Source organism: Alligator mississippiensis, chromosome 1 (assembly GCF_030867095.1).
Source record: "Alligator mississippiensis isolate rAllMis1 chromosome 1, rAllMis1, whole genome shotgun sequence".
Lineage (NCBI taxonomy): Eukaryota > Metazoa > Chordata > Crocodylia > Alligatoridae > Alligator > Alligator mississippiensis.
In genome coordinates, this window is record NC_081824.1 from 136,713,781 (window position 1) to 136,735,699 (window position 21,919).

The 21,919-nt window shown below is 43.4% G+C and overlaps 1 protein-coding gene across 2 annotated transcripts in view; it reads left to right on the top strand.

Annotated features, from left to right (window-relative positions):
• The window catches only part of TMEM181 (transmembrane protein 181), a 66,785-nt gene that overhangs the window by 20,659 nt on the left and 24,207 nt on the right, over positions 1–21,919 (top strand). For both annotated transcript variants that reach the window (XM_019479713.2, XM_059714531.1), the window contains exons 2-6: positions 10,954–11,057; positions 15,238–15,290; positions 16,655–16,745; positions 17,281–17,402; positions 21,538–21,657. In XM_019479713.2, coding sequence (XP_019335258.1) covers positions 10,954–11,057; positions 15,238–15,290; positions 16,655–16,745; positions 17,281–17,402; positions 21,538–21,657 — 490 coding nt within the window. The remainder of the gene's footprint in view (positions 1–10,953; positions 11,058–15,237; positions 15,291–16,654; positions 16,746–17,280; positions 17,403–21,537; positions 21,658–21,919) is intronic.

Here is a 21,919-nt window from a genome sequence, read left to right on the forward strand (position 1 = left end):
TCTGAGATGATGGGTCACTAAACAAACAGTTAGCCAACACTAAACTGCTTGTGTCCTGGCTAAACTGCCTCTTTGCATTGCTGTGTTGACATACCCTGAATTGATACGTGTATGCCTTTGTCTACATTTATCCAGTCACAATGGATGACTTCAGTAAAGTTTGCTTACCATTTGAGGAAACATTTAGAGATCAAGTAACCTATGCTTTGCCTATCCCAGAGGTGATGTGAACAGACTTTGACAACAATTTGTTAGGGAAGCTTTTAGTAGGAGATTATCAACTTGCATTTATATAATTAGTGTGGTTTAGGACAAGAGACTCTTATAGGTTTAATAATAAGTACATAGAGGAATTACTTTACCTATCTCTCATATGCTTCTATCTGTGGATTGGAACAAGGCAATTTAACAGAGGAACTGCATGTTGAATGGGGGACAGTAGAAAAGGCTGTCCCTCATAGAAACTACTGTAGAATGTTACTTTTATGTTAATTGCAGCTTAGCTGAAGTGTTCTTATTTTTGCTCTTACGAAAACAGCTATTGGATTGTACTGATGCAAGTCATAGGATGTCTGTTTTTGCACCTGCCAAAGTTAGTGACCTTTAGAACAAATCTGATATAGATGCTAGGGAGAATTGCCAATATGTCAGTCTGACTTGGGGTTTTAGTACAGTTCAGGTGATAGAACAGTGTGGCTCTGGTGAGTTTAAACTCTGGCAGGTTCACAGCAAATGGCTTCAGAGATTGTGGTTGAAGCCTGCAGGCTCATTTTAATGCCAGTAATCTGTTAATTTAGATACCTAATGGTTAGTTTGGTATCACTATGTTACAATGTGTAAAGTTCTTCATTGAAATCTACAGTTCCAGGGTCAAAACTGTTGCAGCTTGGCCTATGGCTGTAGTAATGTTGTAATGAAAAGTTTGGCAGTAATTTAAAAAGAACACACATTATCTAAGAGAGAGTCTGACTGAGAATTGTAAGAATTCCTTTCTACTTCTGAAGCTGAAAATAAAATAAATGCAGACAAGAAGATGGAAAGGATGTTTTGTGTGTCCCAGTAAGTAAGTAGATTACTAGTCTGGCATGCTCTGGAAATCTTGGGATCATCGCATTTAAATACCCTCTCTAGAGCAACTAGAGTGGTCTTACTCTGGAATCAGAGGTTGTGTCTTCATGTTCATTAATGCACCATAGTTATGGCACATGCCCAGAGAGTATGGTCAGAATTGCTAGTTTCCCAAATTGGAAAGATTATTGATAGGCGTGCACTGAAACATTTTCTTGGCCAATACCAATGGCCAGTTATTATCCAGCCATATTGGCTGGTACCAGTCTGATAGCCAACGTACAGGAATGCATCTTGGCAGTTTGGAGAGTAGTCTCCTGTTAGTAAGTCTGTGGGGCAGAAGGAGGCGGGGGCAGATTGTGGGTCCCACAGTGAGGGAGAGAGTGGGGCAGGGGCAGGCGCTGCCCATCCAGGGGGGTGAATACGACCCCACAAGTGGCTCATGGAGGGGTGAAGAGCAGGGGCGGCTCCTGCTGCGCACAACCCCAGGGGAGGCATGGGAGCATGTGCCACCCTGGACATGTGCTGGGTGGAGGCGGGTTGCCCACTGCAGGCTTGGTGCTAGGGGCTGCGCTAGCCTCTTCCTGGCATGGGGGCTGGGCTGGGGCTGTGCTTGGGGCAGGTAGAGGTGGTGCTGGGAGGAGTGGCTATGGGATGAACTATAGCTGCTCCAGAATTCCCCATAGCCACCCCTCTTAGTGCCACCCTTGCCTGCCCTGCCCCAACCATAGCCCAGCTCCCTTGTTGGGAAGAAGTTGGCATGGCCCCTAGCCCTGAGCCTGTAGCAGGCAGCCTGCCCCCACCCCATGCACAAATATGGGGGGCAAATGCCCCCTGGATGAGCCGTCTTCAGCTCTGTTCCACTCCAGGGGTTGTATTTACTGCCCTGGCTGGGCAGCCCCTGCACCACTCCCTCCCTCACTGTGGGGGGGGCTTGATCTGCCCCCCCATACCCCTTCCATCCCCCATGCCTCTTCCCCCCACAGACTTACCAGCCAGATGCTGCTCTCCAAGCTGCTGGGCTGCATTCCTGGCTGCATGCATGCTGTGCACGTGTAGGCAGCATTTACTGGTGACATTATTGGCTACACCAGCCAAAAAAACCCAATGGCCAATAATGTTAATTTTCCTTTTATCGGTGCCAATCTGATACATCAGTGTACCTCTAATTATTGACGATTTTCCTCCTACAATTATAGTAAAAATGTATTCTCCCCTCCCCCAGCCCCCATTTATTTAGTAGTTTTATCCATAGATTTAGAGCTTTCATGGAACACAGCAGAAGCAAATGACAAAGTTGGTATGGAGCTGTTGACCCTAAAGCCACCCTGTGTGGATGTTTCTCCCCCCTGGCTTCATCATTTTTTCTAGGTTCTTTGCTGTTCTCCTGTACTTAGCTCAGGACTGCATTAAATTTAATCCCACTTCTTTATCTAGCTTAGTCATTATTGATAAGCATGGCATAGGCACACAATTTAGCTTGTTACCAGCACAGATGCCAGTGTCCATGTGTGCCTATTACATTTGTTCTGTGCAATGTCGAAGCATGTGCCTCGCTTACTGTTGCGTTCATCCCAGCTGTCCATGTGCCTAGCACTTGGAAACCCACCTAGGAAGTGGTGTATGTGTGGATCATTTGACACTCGCCTTTTGTGAGGTGTCCAGAAATGATCGAGGCATGTATGACTGTTCCAGGTGAATAGTGTGTTCAGAACAGGGGAGCCTAATGTTGCACAGGGGAGCATCTCTAAACTGCAGCCAAGGTTCTTGTCTGATGGCAATAAGAGGTGCACCGATGCATCGATCCCATATCAGATCAGCACTGATTTGAAGAAAATTGAGAGTATTGGCAGTTGGCTCTCTTTGTCTGACGTGGCTGATAAATGCCACATGCATGCATATAGTCACAGTGCAGCATGCAGGCGGCAAGGAATGCAGCTTGGCAGCATGGAGAGCAGCTGGGTCTGGCTGTTAAGTCTGATTTGGGGGAAGGGGCATGGTGGGGGGGGGCGCAGATCGAGGCCCTTGCAGTGAGGGAGGGAGTGGGGCTGGCAGCGGGGCGGGTGGGGCGGGGCATGGGACAGAGCCGTGACTTGTCCAGGAGGCGTGGGGGGGGAGGGGGGGAGATCCTGTTGCTGGATGCACCCTGGGAGGGCATGGGGGGCATGTGCCCCCCCAGATCTGCGTGCAGAGCAGGGTGGGCTACTGTTGTGCCTGGGGCTGTGCTGGGCTCTTCCCGGCAGGGCTGGGCTGCACTCAGGGTGGGCGGTGGCAGTGCTGGGAATGGAGGTTGCAGGGCTAGAGCCACCCCAAAATTCACCCTAGCCACCGCTCTTAGTGCTGCTGCTGTGTGCTCTGAGTGCAGCTTGGCCTAACCCCCCTCTGGGAAGAGCCCAGCGCAGCCCTGGCCCCAGTCTGCAGCGACAGCCCCACACAGATCCAGGAGCACACGCTCCCTATGCCCTCCTGGGGTGCGTGCACGCAGTGGTGGGAGCCATCCCTCCCACCCTACACCCCCCGGACAAGGGGCTCCATTTTGTGTCCTGCCCCGGCTGTGTAGTGCTTGCCCCTCCCCCAGCTCCATTCCCTTCCTCACTGCAGGGGCCTTGATCTGCCCCCTCCACACCCCTTCCCTCCCCCGTTGCCTCTTTCCCCATAACAGATTTATCAAAGCCAGATGCCACTCTCCAAGCTGTGGGGCTGCATATCGGCTGATGAGGCTCATTAAAAATCTGCCATTGGTACTGGCCCAAAACATCTCTTGGTGCACCTCTAGTAGGAATAACGTGGTGTCGCTGGAGGACCTCTCTATTGGACCTGACAATTAACAATAGAAGTACTGAAATGGGTAGCCATTGCAGAGTGAAAGCAAATGACTCCTGTTGAGCTGCAAACCTTTTGTAATCAGTTCATCATTGGAAAGAGTATTGGGCAGATTTACAGTGCTACGGAGAGGCTTTCCAACTTCATGTAATGACGAGGTATGCGAAAATTATCGAGGAGTTTCAATGAATGCATTTTCCTAATTGTGGTTGTGCATTTGCTGGTATGCACGTGCCCATATTCTGCCTAACCCCTAGAGCCAAGGAGCTGGTAGCAAGTGCAAGATGCATGGCACCAGGGTTCTGGGGTGACTAGGTTTACGTGCTTGGTTGAGTTGGAACTTTCTCCCCTCTTACCTTGAGAGTCATCAGTGGTATTTCTGCTCTCCTGCCTTACTGATGACCCCATCTATCTACTACGGCTACTGTGGGAGAGGTATGTTGGGGAAGGTGGTTGGAGCACAGAATTGGCTTCTGAAAGGGGAGAGGAAGGGATGCTGATGCCTTTGTTTGGCCTCCCAGTAGTTATAAGCTGGGATGTAGTGACTATCTGAGTGTTTTCACGTGGGTTGTTCTGCCCAGAAAAAGGGGTTTTCTGTGCAATGAAACCTGTCAGTTGCAGGAGTTAAGTGATGTACAATCATTACACAGGAACGAAGGTGTTATTCATAGTCTCTTACACACTCAGATTCCCCCCACATTACTGGCACACTAGCAAACTGCAACTTTTATCAAGCTGGACTGCTGTGTTTGCTTGCTTTCATTACCAACTACCCAGGCTTTGGGGTTTGAAATCAGTCTTTTTCAGAATGCTGAATAAACTTTTATTTTCAATTCACAAAAAAAATGGTAAAATTGGCTTTGCTCCCTTTTTGCTTTTTTCTTCCTGACAGTGGCAGAAGAGGAATGGCATTAATGGGGGTCCTTCCTGGTGCTCTGACTCAACTGCATGGCTTTTCGTTTAAGGCAACATACATAAGTATTTTTAAAATACCCCAGTGTAGAGGAAAGTGGTGTTCCAGTGGTGCTCTACTTGCTAGAGAGGCAGTAACTTATACTGGAGACTTTCAAAAGTCTGGTTCCACCACTCCCCATTATGAAATTGGAGAGGCCTTTTGAATTTTGAGGGTGTAATTTAATTTTTGCTTTTCAGCTGAACCCAGATATCCAGCTGAAATTTCTGCTGATGGGGACAAACTTACCTTTGTCAGTTCCCAAGAGTGGCAGAAGATCTGAGAATATTGGCTGTATACTAGAGCAGGAGTCAGCAAACTGCAGCCTTGCAAGCCACAACCAGCCAGTGAAGCCATTGGATCCAGCAGCCTGAGGAGCCAGAGGGCTTTGCCTGTGCCCATGCGCCTGCTCACATTGAGCAGGGAGGAGCTGTGCTCAGGCTGGGCAGCTTTCAGCTGTGCCTATATAGCAGCTAGAAGGTGAGGGATTGGGAGAGGGGGGAAGTAGCAACGGTGCAGGCTGAGCTCCCAGGTGCTTGGCTTCAGCCTGGGTGCAGGGAAAGGCCTCCACTGGTGACATGTCCCCAAAGCTGCCCTGATCATAGCCAGGTTGTTCTGGTCTGTGGCTTGAAAAGGTTGCCAATTTTTGCGCAAGAGTGAATCTCTGCCAGTTACTGCATCTGAGTTCTCTTTTCCTGTTCAGAGACCTGAGCTTCAGCTCTTCAGGCCCCTGTTGAGTACCAGGGTGCTGGAAAGGACATTTTCAAACGAGGTTTGCCAACAGGACACTTCCATACTACTGTGGTTACTCATGGCATACTAACACATCCTGCAGTAAATTCCCAACCCTTTTCCCCGGGTACCTGAAACAGTACAGAAGATACTGTTCTGATGGGAGAAGACGGGGTGCTTGTCAGTTGGAGAGCCTGTCATCTGGATAAGAACACTTGAGAATTGCCTCCAAGGGACCTGGTGGCACTGCTGATGGGTGGGGATGATGATGAAGGGTTTTATTGGGTGTTCCCTAATAGTTTGCAGCCCTAGTTAGTTCTGACTGTGTGTGGAGTTCATCCTGTTCCTGGCAATAAAGACCATCTAATTTAAGTTTTCACACCAGGCAGAGGCTTAGAAATTAGGAAATTGGTACTGTTTGTTTGTCCCTCGGCCACAGAATTACAGAACCAGCAGGGAACGATGACATGTCCTGGGTTGGGAGAAGATTTTGCAGCTGAAGGGGTGGAGTGTCAGCTGTTTTCAAGCACCTGCTTGTTTTCCATCAATAGTAAAAAAGAATTGTTTGGCACCGATCATGGCATCATAAGGAACATGTGTATGCACTGGATTGCTTGTGCTGTGTTCCTTTGTTCCATTTGCTCCTTGCTGCTGCTGTGGTCTGCTGAGTGCTGGGGGCAGTGATATGTTATGGCTTTGGGCACTTAGCTGAACAAAGTTCTTAGAATTACTAGATTAGCCCCATGGCATGTTAACAGGCAGATAGAATGGTTATAAATGCTGTAATATCTTTCCTGTAGATAAGTTTTGGTGCTCTTCCTACTCCATGACTTCCTAGTGTGTGTTTGTGTGGCTGGCCAGGTCATGTGGCAAAAATGTGGTGGGGAGGGGTTAGCATAGTAGAAGGGAACATGAAGTTCGTTTAAAAAAAAAAAAAAAAGGCCCAAACTCAGCATGTAGTAAGTTTGGCCAATCACAGGAAACCTTTGCAGGAATGTAGAAAGCTTAGGAATCCTGCACCATCTCTGGTTCCTACTATCTACTGGATACAAAAATCATGGACTTAATATTGACTTTGGATTTATGACACATTACAACCTGCGTGACATCTGACACCCCAGATATGCTTGTTGTAAATTTGCTTCTTTTCTACCTTGGAGAACACATAACATCAGCAGAGTCTCCCTATGCCTGATGATGGGCGTTTGTGCCCGAAAGCTTGCAAAGAACTTTTTTCCAATTTCTTACTTGGTCTAATAAAAGATATCGCATCTACCCAAAGAACCTTGTCTGCCTATGTGCTTAGACCAACACAGCTACAACCAACATCTCTGCTTCCTAGCTCCTAGTAGTGAGAAGGTGGGGAGCTGGCCCCCTGGGCAAGGTGCTTTGAATTAAAAAAACCCCATAACCCTCTGACTGGCAGTGCAGAAATGAGGGGTGGCCAGCACCCTCCTTTTTGCACTCAGTAGAAAGGGAAGGGGCAGGGAACTGTAGCAGCTGAAAGAGAACAAAGCCTTGCAAACATACCTTCCAGCAGTCCCAATGCAAACGCCTTTGGCTGTCCTGCCAATGCATAGCGCTTTGCTCAGCATCAGAGCCTCCCTTTGGTACAGGCAGGAGGAAGGAACAGTCTCCTTGCAGATTTCTGGCATTTTGTCCAGACCAGAAAAAAATAAGAGTTTTCTAGACTGCAGGCTGAGTAAAAGGGTAGCATGTAAAAGGATAAACATCCCTTTAGTTTTTATACTGAGGGATGGGGGGGGGGGGGATGCTTGTTAGATTGAGGGAAGAGGAGGAGGAGGAAACTGTTCACTTAACATGAAGTGGTGCCTGTGGACATGTGAGGAGGCCACTCCAACACACTGTAATTACAGTATGCCAATTAGTGTGCCCCCAGCAGCTTCTGCATCTTGAACTCAAAGCACACCACCGCCATTTTGAAGCATGGGGCACTGATGCACCAGATGTTACAGATGCTTTAATTAGTGCCCTCCTTCTTCCCCCCACGCCCAGAACATATGTACAAATGCCTAAGGGCTTCAGTCTGTCATGGGGTAAACATGGCAGCATTAGAGAGTTTGCAAAAGATGGTGTATTGAACCTAGCCTTGGTCCTGTGATGGTCTTCTTTCCACTTTCCTGGTTCCCGGAGAAAGAAGGACTGGCTAAGAGGGATGCATAGAGTTACCTTTAAATTGGTTTAATCCCCATAGAGTGACCTACTAATAACTGCCTTGTTCAAGGACAGCATTCCTAGTTTGAGGACAGCAAAATATGATGGGGGAGGGGGTGTGGGGGGGGGGGGGGGAGAAAGTTCTTTTCCTATGGGTCTTCTCCCCGTTCCTCAGTCTCAGGTCTGGAAGCCAGGACAGGGATAGTCCAGTCTGGTTCAGCTAAAGTGAGCTAACCTCATGACCTTGTTCACCTCAAGTTTTCAAGGGATTTGCATCTAGCAGTATGACAGCTAGACTATCCTGTTACACAGCAACCAGCAATTCTATGAAATCTCTGGCCACTTGTCTCCCTTTACCTACTGTCCCACAAAATACTCGTCACATATGGGATGGTTACTTACTAAGCTGTGGTGTCAGATCTGGGTTATCCTAATTCATGGGATAGTTCCAGGGACAGCTGCTTAACCTTCTTAGATCTCTGTGCCTCTGGGCTCCATGTCAAAATCCCATTTGGTGCTTCCTGCTGGGGTGCCTTCTCAAGATAGGTATTTGTGACTTTCCCAGTGCCATTCAAAAATACCCTGTGTGTGTCATTCCTAAATAAAATATAGAAAATATATAGAAATGAAAGAGCTGTCAGAAGATCATGCAGAAGAAATGTACTGTGCCACTTATTTATAAATACTGAGGAAATCTAACAAGATAAACAGTTTTGTACTGGTATAAATATATCCGTACTTGGTGCTTGCACTAAGGTGATGAAACTGGCCAAGTTAAATCATAATAGAAGCTGTATAGATAAGCTCTTAGTCTAAAGAAGGACATTTCCCTTTGATATTTTTAATATAAAGGGACATGGCCTACAGAAAAATAGCAGTTTCTGAAAAATGTGTGCTTAGGATGAAAATTTGCAAAACAGATGCATTGGAATTATTTTTTTTCTGATCTGTTTTTATTTGTGCATGTTACAGACCTGTGGACAGTGTTACTTCTGTATAGTCAATCAGCTAGGTGTTTTCTCCCGTGTTTATTGCTTACAGCACTGTCACACTGTGAGAACTTGGACTGTGTTTGCAGGGTGCTACCATGAGAATCCTGTAAAGCTAGTTTTTGCAAACTTGCATTGTGGACAGTAACTCACTTGCAGCTCTGTTAGGCTCTGCATTTCTGCCTTAAGCATTGTGCTTATACAGGTTTATTTTTTATTTTCCCACCCCTTTTCATTCCCTAATCCCTGCCCCCACAGGAGTGAGTTGTATTCAGCTGTTTAAAACTTCACACATTGGAGCCATGTTTTAATGATCTTATATTTATGTAGTACTTGGTAGTTTGAAAGATTGAAAGTTCTATCAATTGCCGCCTCCTTGCTTAAACAAAACTATTTGTGAGGTAGAACGTGGCCAGCTGTCCTTTGTACCTGCCCTTTGTCAAGCCTGCCTCTCCCAAAGCAGGGACAGTCCAGGGAGTCTCCTCAGCAGGCTTCCAGATGATCCTGGCTCCCTCTGGTCAAAGGAGCTGAGCTGTGTGGAGGGATGCCTGCCAGTTTACTTCTATGATACTAAGAGCAGTCATACAGGGGGTGTGAATATTACTGTCAGTGAGTGAAAAATTGTTCTTGTGAAAGCTCCAGGGCTGTTCTATGGCATTTAAAAGTCTTAAGCCTCTTTATTGAACATGTTACTGGCATGAAAACGCTATTTTGTTTTGTTTTAAGGACAACATTAACTTCCCGTTCTTACTGCAGTATGCAAAAGACTGAAACCATCTGGGGGCTAGCCGAGCTTTCTGTCACAAGTACCTTGATGCTGAATTTCAGATATATTTGTTCAATGCTTTTTATCCATTCTCAAATTGTACCAACCCCCCCACCCCCCCAATGTGCATAGAGCAGCACATTGGGCATGTTGTGTATATAGGTTTATACCTCTTGTGGTAGATCTCTGAGATATTTAAAATAACTGGCAGCTATCTGCTTCAGAAAGATGAATCCAATAATGTACTGTCCTGTCTCATTGTCCCCTGGTGCTGTAGCCCTATGAGTAAGGGGTGCAGGTTGGAAACCTCTTTCCCTGCAAGTGCTGTGTTGAACAGTGATGAACTGGGGCAGAAGCTTTCCAGCTTTGCTTGCAGAACAGTTGGGGAGTGTCTGCTGTAACACACTTTTATACTACCTTTCTGTTTAAAATGCCGTAATATTAACTTAAGTCTAAAACCCAAGATTGTGCTGCTTACCTATGGATACATGCATCACCCTGACTAAAATGCTTCGTCTTGCTGTACTGGATTAGATTGCCAAGGTAGTTGGTGATTTATCTATCCTGTACATAAGCATTATCATTTTTAGTTGGATGCAAACCTTGATGGGATACAACAGAATTCATGTCTGTATTCCATGCAGCTGGATCCAGGCAGAATTAGGGTCTGGTGTTATATCTCATCCTGCTATGGGTGGAAACCTACTGAAATTGCATTTTGTGGAAATTGTGAAATCCAGCATTGCCCCTAAAATCTGGCAATGCCTGCGAAATCCACAGGAAGGGAAAAAAGAAAAACTTATTGAAAATTAAACACTGGCTTCCTAGAAGGAGCCAGTACTCCTCATGGCTCTGTGGTCTGGCTGTACAGACTGCTGGCAGGAGACAGAAAGGGGTAGCCCCGCAATCTCCCCATGAAAACAGCCAGCTACCTCCTCAAGCTCGGTAGACCCCTGACTATAGTGATTAAGTTCAAGAACATGTTTACACACAAGACGTTGAAGACTGATTAAGACCACATAAATGTGTGTAAGTGTTATGATGATGACACATGCCACTTGAGCTTTATCTTCAAACTGCACATCTGATAATCTCATAATAATCTTCATGAGTCATTTACATCACAGATAGCTGAGCTGGAATGTATAACATACGCCCCTTCTGAGTTAGAAGTGACACTAACTCATATTTGCATCTTAAGACAGTAAAAATGCAGAAAAAAGAATGGTAGCTTTTGTAAAGTTTGGTTGGTTTTGTTTTTTATTTTATTTTTTTTCAAATGCATGTGGCTTGAAAGAATTTATGCTACCCCAGTAAAACAGTCTCCCTGGTGGCTTCTTTGCAATGGAAATTGTTTATAACGCTTTTATTGAGGAACAACTGTTTTATTCCATTTTTATACAACCCACCACTGATTAATAATTTGTGCTTTTAATTGTTCCCTCCAGGTTGGCACCAATGCGGCTATACACACTGTCCAAGCGGCACTTTGTCCTAGTCTTTGTTGTATTCTTTATTTGCTTTGGTTTGACAATCTTCATTGGAATTGCAGGTAAGGTTGTCATTTAAAAATGTTTTTTATTAATTTTTTATAAGTTCAAAAAATTTACTCTCATAGATGTGCTTTAAGTGTTAATGAAGCTAGCATTTCATATCTCTGAGTGAGGGGGAGTACATTGTTGCAAATCTGTATCTGCTATTTGCAGCTTTTTCCTTTCATGTGTATTGATTAGGTTTACTTAACCTTAATTCCTACCAGGGTAGATGCAATTAAGTAACAAGCATGTTTAAGATTAGCTAGCCAGAAAATTGTTTAAGCCTCGCCCTTCCAATTAAATACGATGAATAAAATACTAACATGTTTTGGGAGTAAAGAGGCAACAATGATCTGTTGATTAAAGCACAGCATTGGGAAGTGGAAAATTTGGTTCCGTTCATGAATAAGATCTTCCTCAGTATTCCCGTGAAAGACATTTTGGGGCAAAGTGCCAAATAAATCACAACATCTATTTGTAAGATGTTGGTGTGCCAAGAGGGGATGGCACGGGAACTGTGAGGGGACTGATCCTTCTTGTAGCAATACAGACCTGGCCCCTTCCCCACCGTCCACCCTGGTGTAATGTACCAGGTTGGACAGTGAGACAGGCCTGACCCCTGGGCAGGTCTCTGCCACCCACCACAATGCCTGGGCAGCTCGCATCAGGCAGTGGAGAGGCTTCAAGCAGCTGTACTAGGGTCCGCGGAGCCCCAGCCTGGCTCGTTGCTGGCAGCAGGTGCACGTGTACTTTGGGGTCGACATCAGGGAAGGGGTCGCGGCTGCGCTGCCACAAGAAGGATTGGGCCCCTTGCACCTCCCACACCATCCATGCTGAGGGCTGGCGTGCCAAGTAAAATGTCTTCACATGCCATGCTCTGGTAAATGTGCTGGGGGTTGCCTGCTTCTGCAGGGCTAACAATAGTAAATACTTTGCAGTAGTGATTGAACATGCATTGATAAATCTGTCCAGAATGTGCCATTTTTACACATTGTTTTTTAGCACAAAATCTTATCTTTATTTTGCCTTAGTCTTTCCATTTGTAAAATGGTGATACAGTTAGATCAGTCCCTCACTCTCTTTTCAAATTCTGCCTCTTCCTGTCCCTCCTTCCCCTTAGAAATGACCCTGGCTTATGTAGGCTCCCACTGGCAGAAGTCTGAAATAGTTGGTCGTTAATTGGACCCAACAGCTTGGGTATTCCAGCTCCCATGGGATGGTTCATGGTCACTAAAACATAAAGCAATAAAAATCAGCCGTAAAACAGAACTGACTTGTCCATTTTAAACTGATCCTGAGATTTTAGGACGCAAACAAATTGATTTCACAGTTGTGCACACACTATTGATGCTGGTGTGAACTGCCCAGGGGAATCTGAAGGAAGTGCTTGACTCTTAAAATGTTTCATGTACATGTATTTTTAGTTAATCATTCATTAAGATGTAATTTTAAGCAAGACTAATGGTTTCATTGGAGCAGTTTCTCACTTGGTTAAATAACTGAGCCAGTTTCTGTTATTGGCACTGCATGCACTTCTGGCATGTGACAGAAAATTCTGCTCATAATTGAGCAAGAACAATGCTCTCATAACAGTGAAAATGGAGCTCTTCACTTCTAATGAAGTGTCCACTCTTTTTACAGAGTGATTAGTGACATGTTGCATTGTAACTACTTACATGTAGATCTTGTGATATGGACTCCCTATCTCATTTAGCTCTCTTGTTGTAAGCAAAGCATAGTTTTGTGCTTTGTTGGAATTACAGAACTGACCTTTGCTTTTTGGTCAGGATCAGCTGTGCTTTGTGACTCTTATCCTCTTGAGATAACTTTTTTTAAAAGCTGTGAATCTACGTAATAATGACTTGGGTTCATTCTGTCTACAAACTTATCTGCTAAAGCAATTGCTTATGCAAGGAGCAAGATTTGACCTAACTTATTTAGAAAGGTCTGTTGTAAAGTCTTTCTGATTCTTAAAAGTACTTTTTTTTTTTTTTTGCATTTTTGATTTTGAAAAATGAACAAAACTAAACCTAGCTGCTCATTCCTGAGTAACCCCACAACAACACCCACTGTTTAGGAAATAGGCAATTTTTTTTCCTTTTTGCAAACAAATGCGTTTCAGTTCTTTCTCCCAGATGTCCCTTTAAAGCATATGAAAAAATTGTATGTGCTAAAGTCCAGCAGCTCCCCCTCTGTACCCTTCCCCGCACCCTGCACACAAAAGTGAGCCTGGAGAATCCTACTTACAGTAAGTCTTCCCCCATAGTTCTCTGCTTGGGTGTATGTATGAGTATACATGTAGAAGGAGTAAGGGATACTTGGGGAACTTCCAACCGTGAGGTTTCTTATCAGTTTGTTTAATATTCCACTCTCTGCTCCCCTGTCTGGGTAAAGGGTTATGTGAAGTACACAAGTGTTTGCTAATCAAAAAAACGGCATTGGGAAAACTTACATAACTCCCTACGCAGACTCAAAGGAGAGAGAACTGGGTATGTCTGCTCTCTTATTTGTATACCTTAATCCATGCATTAAGCATCTCTACCTGCAGTACTGGGATCTAAGATGGTTGCTGCTTTCCTATTTGCATGCTTACTTTTGTCAAGGTGCACTCTTTCTCTTCCCATTTTCCATAGCATGTTCTTTGCTTTCCAGAGATAGTGTTGAGTGCAAGGGAGATGCAGGTTGGTCTATGCATGTTGCTGAGCTTGCTTTCTGTGTTTGTCCATGTGTGCTGGAGTACAGTTGCTCTGCTTTACCCACCCAAGTACACTTTGCCTGTGTAAGGTACATTTCCACTCTGAGGCTGAGGGTATAGTGTTAAAGTACTTTGTCAGTAAAGTAGTTTATTCACCATTATTTTTGAATTACATGGTCAATACTTCATCAGTCTGTTGTTTAAAAAACTGTTCAAATGTCATGCGTTGACTATAGAATAGACCTTAACTACAGAACAGTCTTGCTACTGTTTTGTCATTGATCTAAAAACTTGGGTGTATGACAGAAGAAAATGTTTACCTTGCTTCATAAGAGAAAGCTCCTCATTGCTTTTGTAGTACTTAGGAGTTCTCCAGTATGCTGACCAATTGAGTCTAACAAGGTCCCAGATAATTAACTTTCTTACACTTCACAAAATTGAGTACACTTTCCAATGCAATTCCCTGATATCTTTGTCTACTTATTTGCTAATTTGAAGAAGTTTAATAATCCAGAATAGGTATTATAATTATTCGTGCATGCAAATGAGGCTGTACTGCAACTTAAATCTCATATATATTTGAACTTGATGGGTTTTGCCTTTATAACATTTTAAATAGAACATTTTTTTATTTTACATAATCTTATAAAATGTAAGGGGTCTTCAGAAAGCTGGGCAGTACTACAGGCCTGTGTCATCATTGTTTAGTATTACTGTGGTCTTTCTCATGAGTGAGCTGTCTCTATTAATTTATATTTTTAGATGTATAAATGAAATATAGGTGACGTGTAACATCAGTTTCATACGTCATCTTTAGAACGCTCGCTCTCTGTTCTGAATTTTTTTGTTTTCCTTCTGCCTTTCTAGACCATAGCTTCTACAAATTAACTTCAGGTTTCCTCTTTTATGTGTATAATTGGTTTTATTATGTAATTCTGTTATACTTTGTTTGCTATTTAAATGACTCATATGTATGTAAATAAACATAATTTCAAATATAATCCCAGGTATACACACACATAATTTCATTTGAACAGACCAAGATGAGTAAGTCCAGTGCTCTCCCATAAAATATCATTGGTTTCGTCTGTATTATGCTGCAGTCACTGCTGTGATTAATCCTTACTTAGAGTAAAATAGTGACTTGTTTGACTGTTTATAACATGTTATTGTTAGAGTAAGGATTTAGGCTTGGGAACTCCTGAATGCTATGGCTTAATTGCTGTGTGACTTTGCACAGAATAAGGCGCAGATCCTTACAGGTAATTGGGTACAAAGGAGAGTTCGGCACCTGAATACCTCTAAGGTTCTGCGCTTTAGTGGCTTGTCCTTGAGTTTGTCCATCAAGTGGGATAACATTTGCTTGCTTCACAGGGTGCTTGGTAACTAATATTTATGCCGTATGTGAAATTATGAAACTAAATTACTTCAGGCTACTATATCATTATTTATGCACTTATTTTATTACTGCCCTCTCCCCTCTCTTTTTGAATATCATATAGGTCCTAATGTAATCAAGACCACAACAACATCTGAATTGACTAACAGCTCAAAGGTAAGAATTACGTGGCATAATTGTGCTGCATGGCAGGCACTGATGTTTTTATTTATTAAAAATCATCTTAACATTTCATGCAGCTGTTTATACAGTTCAGGTTTTTAAAAAGGAAATTTCTGATGTGATGTTATGCCTTCCATTTTTTTGCAACATAATTCAAACTTTACTAGCTAAGAGTTTGTGTTGATAAATGCTCTGTACTGCCTCTTGAATGACCCAGCATGAATCCTTCACGGCTTAGTTACACCTTTTATAAGGTGGCTTACCTCATTGGCATGTGAATTGGATAGTGTTGCTCTGCACCAGACTTTGACCAAGCAAAGTAAGGTATTGATAGGATTCCCTTGATAACTCTTGCATCTTTATTCAAGGAAGAATAGCATAATGTGAATCCTTAAGCGTGAGGAAGTGGAAACTGAGAGCAGAAAAGAAAATTGGCCTTCTTTTGGGACTAAATCTTCTAATTTCTAACTTTCTTTTCTGGCTCCTGGGAAGGAATTGGGGTTTTTTTGCTCCCCTGGGTGATTGTAAACAAAGTAAACCAGAGGTCTGAAGTCTGTCTTCACATTCCTTGATTTGAGGCACCTTTCCTACATAGTCACCTCTTAAGTTTTCCACACCTACTGCCATCAGCTGTTTTACTTCAGATGCTGGGATGACTGACTTGTCAAAATCTTTCTTTATAAAACATAAAATTATATTTTTTAATGGGCTGCAATATTGGTGTTTTTTAAATTGCCAACCATGTATGTATATTTGGATTTTTTGAGAATTAAAAACGTTTTTTCTAAAACTACATATTTATTACACTCAGCTGAGGTAAGTGTAAGAGAAGCAGTATCCTACCACTATACTCTGCTCCTTATTGTAATTATTATCTTTCCACTCTTTTTTCCATAGTTTTGAAAATGTAGTCTATTCAGAGGAAAGTGATTGCCCTTTTTGCTGCTAAGTGGAAGTGGCTTAAAATGTTGTTGCAATTTAATTGCCAAAAATGTCTCTTGATATATAGGGGAAGAAATAAATCACTGTTGATATTTGTTCTGAAAATGCAGCACTACACATTTCCTGTTTAGATTTGGGTTCTTTGCCTGTTTTTATTACTGCTGCCTTCATTTGCTTTAGGCAGTGTTGACGTGATGTTGCTTTAAGTATTTTATCTTCTATATGACATAAACTGCATGTATTGTTAAAGTGAAATGGCTTAAAGGGAACTGGCATTTAATTTTCTCAAAAAAACCCAACCTTTTCTGTCAGAATGGAAAAATACCCAAAGTCTTTATATACTACATGTACAGACTATTAGTGCAACAGAATTACTGACTAATTACCTCAGTTTTTAAAAAAATTTATTTTCCCAGCTCAAGTCATATCCATTAAATTCACAACCATTATCCACTTATAATCAACAACTATGGCTAACCTGTGTTGTTGAACTGGATCCACCTTATGGTAAGTGCCTTGTCTAGTTTACTTCCGATTACTAATGTGATAAGATAATAATATATGTTGTAGCTGTAATTTCACTTACCTGTAATATGCATTATCCTTTTTAGTTTTGAATTGTAAAACTAGGGGGAAGAGGGGAGCCCGCCTATGAGAGGATAGGTGAATGTACAGAGATTGTCTTGAGTTAGTTAAGGCTTCTTGCAGCCGTTGCTTTCCTAAGCGTTAGAATTTTATTCTTTGTTTTTCATAAATCAGTAATAGCCAGGGTGTATGCCTCTTGCTTCCTCTTGATAGAGTTAGACTGGTAGATATTATACTATACTGATGCTAGATTATTAGTTATTGCTAACTCGTGTTGTCCGAAATAATTCCCACTGAAGGAAGGAAGGCAGGATTTTCTTTCTTCTCTACTGTGACAAAATATAACTGAGTTGGCTGCAGGGATTATAGAGCATTGTTGTTTCTAGAAACTCTTATTTGAGATTTTTTTTCCCCTGAATGTGTACAACAGCCTAACATCTTCATCTTTTAATTATAGAATCTCGCTTCAAAATTAACATTACTCTGTCAATTAAAATACATGGTGTAACAAAGGATGCAAGCACACGATATAAAAATAACCAAGTTCATAATCGGACAAGGCAACTCAACTGTGCTCGGGTAGGTGCTTTTTGAGACAAAACACTGACTGCAGAGCTTGTTCTTCTAAAACTGTGTGTGCATGTATTAAATTATTGTAGATAAGAAGCATGCATGAGGAAGTCATAGGAACAAAACGGAAGTAAGAACTTGTTCCTAGTTGTAACTCTTTGCAGGAAGGTGATGTGTTCTAAGATTCAAACAGGGTTTCCTTCAGCAGTATGCCATGACTTCGAGTCCCTTGATAACCAAACCAGAACAGGAATTTCAGGTTGTCAATAACACGATTAGAGCTGTCATTCATGCTGGGAAACTGGTAAAACTCAGCCGGCCACACCTGTTGAACACAGCTGCTGCTGGCCCACTTTTTCAGTGTTATGATTGGCAGAGTCTAAATGAAAGAACTAGAACATTGTACAATAGTTTCTGCTTTGTCTGAAGCGGTGTTGTTTTTTTAAAATATTTTTTCATTTGAGTTATTAAAGTTCTAGCATAACTTTTCTTTTTGTTTCATTATTTAAAATTTGCATTACTGAGTTTGACTTGAAAAGCCATCAACGCACTACTTTTCTGTTTTCAAGAGATATCTTGCTGGTGAAAACTTAATTACACGGGGGAGGCTACATATCATAAGTGAAATATTCTGGAGCCCTGACTCTGCTGGCTTTAAGAAAGTCTACAGATATTGACTAGATTTAATCTTCCTAACTAGGCAGCTTAGACTAATACATTTAATTTTTCCTCTTTGTCTTTTTCATTCCTTCATAACGGATACCATTTATTTAAGAGATGCCAAAGTACAAAGGTTTGGGTGAATACAAGACTCATCCTGTCATGATCTCCTGTGATCCCAAGCTCGGCTAACGTTAATTCTCCACAAATCTCCCTCTATGCCTTCCAGCTATTTTTTTTGGAAGATTTGAATGAAAGATGGTGTGGATAATTTCCTGTCTATTAAAGCTGAATGTGTTGGAAAATGAGCTCCTACTTTCTGCTTGGTGATTCTCTTTCAGCTGGGGGCTTCCTGAATGTTTGTAGTATGTCTGAGTCAGTGGGCTACTGCTTCTTAGTGGTTAGGTTAGTGTTCCTATCTAAAAGATTTAAAGAGAATAAAAAGGTGACTGGGTGAAAATTTTCCAAAGTGTGACAATATGACATAAAACCCTGGCAATATATCTTATGCTCCTAGTCACTTACGTACTTGCAGGAATTTCGCCCACTGGCTAGGGAAAGAAGTTGCACACAAACAGATTTAAGTGATGGGGAACTGGTAAAACCTGTGGCAGAACTGAAGTTTAGTGCACTTAAACAGCTTTCAAAATGGCCAAAACTGGTTTAAGATAAACCTGGATGGATGTAATATCAGACTAAACTGATTTAGGTCAAACCAGTTTATGGAACTTCTGTCCCAAATCCCCTCCTGATTTTAAGTTAACTCGCAGTCCACCAGCATCCCAGGATGCTGTGCAGCCTGGGGCTGTGCTCTCTGCTGTAGCAGAGCAGGGCTGGCCCTGCCCCCAGCTGTCAGAGGGGGGCTTTTCCATCCCCTGCAGCCAGGAGCCAGGCCAGTTTCCCCCAGCCCCACTCCTCCTTGGCTGGGGGGATTGGCTGGGCTCCTGGCTCAGGTGGGGGAAGTAAAGCCCCCACTGTGGGCTTACTGCCCCCCCTCCCCCAGCCGCTGCCAGGCACAATCCAGAGCCAAGGAGGAACCTTCCCCCACCACTCCCACCTCAGCCGGCCTGGTCACCAGGAGGGGGTGTGGCTGGGTGATCCGCCCAGTTCCCAGCTCTGGTGGAGGGAGTAGAGCCCGTGCTGCATGCTTCTTCTTTCCCCCCCCTGTGCTGGGCACAGCCCAGCTGGGATTCTGGAGTCTGGTGGCAGAAACACCGGTGGGTGTTCCCCTCTTCCCCCCAATCCTCAGCCAACCCACTGGCCAAGGGAAGGAGGCAAGGCTATAGGGCTTGCTTGGCACCTCACTTCCGGCTCTGTGTGGGCATAAGGGAGAGGGAGAAACACCCCACTGGGGGCTTCCCTCCGCCCCAGGGAGACCCTGGCTGATGGTCTGGTGGGTAGAGGGGGTATGGCTAGGGCATAAGAAATGATGTTAAAACTGTCTCAGGAGAGAACCATTTACTATGTAGGTAGGGGAAAATGACGAATCGAGTAAGAAAGACTCAGCGTACTCCTGATGGTGGGGTGCTGGATCATTTACTTGCTTATGTGCTTAGGTTTTTGTTTGTTTTGTTCTGTGCATGTCAAGGCACTTGCCCTTGACTGAGTACTAAACCACCTTTTAAAAGCCAAATTTTCCTGATCTAATGAATACTCTGATGCTGAAGGAAACCAGTTTCATATATGGTTCAAAGGGCACGTCTACATATCGCCCTATGGCGATGTAGTGACACGCTGTGTTGCCTTATGGTGCGCAAGGGCAACAGTGGTCACGTGTCTACACATGATCACCAGCTATGTTGCTGTAGCAGTGTGCTCCCCAGGTATAGCGCACCACTACAGCCATAGTGATGAAATTTACCCATGCGCCACACACACGGCATGGTAACTACCCATACTGCGCTGTGCTTTAATACTTCAAAAAGCAAGTACTAATGCATGGCACCATAGCAAAGCTGCTGTACGGTGCTGTGTAGACGTGCCCAAAGTAACTCATTTTGGTGATGCTGTATCTCCACTCTCTTCTTCTTCCTTCCTTCCCCTTCCCCCTAAACAAATGAGCAAAAATCCTCCTCTTAGTCTTCTGTACCTGCTTAGCTTTGCAAGATTTCCTGGTGCTACAGTGGTTTAGAGAGCTTTTAAAATACTCTGGTAGAAAGTTCTCTTGTGGCCTCAACAATAGTTTATACCAGGGGTTTTCAACCTTTTGGCATCATTGTACCCCAGCTGCTGAGCGGGGGGAAGAGGGGGGAGCTGGTGGAGAGTGGCCAGACACAGAGCAGCAGTAGCTCCTGCGTGCGAGCTTCCCCACCCTGTGTCCAGCTGGGCGGGCGGTGCCTGCACAGCAGTGTGGGATGCTGCGTGGTGGTGCTTCATCCCCACCTGCCTGTACTTACCCTCTAGGGCCATCTCAAGTACCCCCAGGTGATAACTCCTGGTTTATGCTACTTCAGAGCCAAACAGTCTCTTGGCACTTGTCGTTCAGAACTGTCCCAAAGTGAAAAATTCAAGATATGAAAGATCTGAAATTTGATAATATAAAAGCGGCTTTCAAGTTTTACTCATGTCAAAGAAAAATATCTTTGTCTTCTGACTTTGTTTTTAAAGAACAAAAGGGAAAATGGGATCTTAAACTTAAAATGGGATCTTAAACTTTTACTTTTCTAGTAAGAAAATCCTGTATTTTGACTGAAGGGCAAACCTCCCTTGAAATGTTGCTGTGCTCTAAGTGCAAGTCTTCAGTGAAATCTATGTGAATCTATCTTGTATCTTCATATTTGTTCTAGTATTATAATTCTGCATTGTTAGTGTTGCCCCTAAGATTCCTTTTATCAGAGACCCCAAGGAATGACATGGCCCCTCGTCCAATTTGATATCCAGTGAACTTTTAATAGTAACCCCTTGGTTTATTACAAGTATTCTTACTTGTGATACGACCTGACAAGCAGTTCCTTCAGGCGTTACAGCAGCGACCTTTGGTGTTACCGGCTTCAGATCCTCTGCTGGATGTGCGGGATGTTAGTTTCTGGATTCCTTGTTGTTCAAACAAGAAGTCCAAGGTTGTTCCTGTCTCCGTAGGGTGGCAACACAAAACACACATGTGCCTTTGTCCATCACTTTTGTAATTTCTATCATCCCAAATTATCCAATCCCTTGGCCCTGTGCCAAGCATTCCTTATATGGTGCACCAGTCCCCTAGCACTGTGCCAGCTATATTCCTGACAGAGAAACTGCTGTCCCTTGCTTGCCTACTGCCCAATCTCAGCACTTGCATCTCCCAGTAGCACAGAAGGCGCTCTGTTCAATTTTGTTGCTTAGTTCTGGGAAGTCCTGGACTCTGGCTCAAAGCTTTAACATAGCTCAGTTTGCCTGCTACAGTTAGCACAAGTCATCTTGTTGTGGCTGACTTGCATTTATGTGTATGTCGTTAGATGTAAAAACTTTGTTCAGTAACTTACACGCTATTCTAACTTTGTATTCACAGAAATGTGATGAAATCATTGTGGCTCATCTTGGCTACCTGAACTACACTCAGTATAACATATTGGTTAGTTTTGAGGGTCTGGAGAAGTTGATGGTTCCCATCATGAACATCAATTTCACAGTAAGTTGCATACTGGGCCAAGAGGAAAAAGTCTTTTAGTTTTTAGTTATTGTTGTGAAGGTCTGTTTTAACTGTAGTGAAATAAGTTATTTTCTTTTGAAAGTGAAACACTTGCACAGAGGAAGTATTAAGGTAAGGCTCTTGATTGGTTCTTCGGTCAAAACCATTCGGTGGATGCTATTAACAAAGTTATAGTGCAGCTTGCCCAGTAAGTGTGGGAAAAAGATTTTTTTTTTTCTGTCAGGATGGTTATTAAACTATG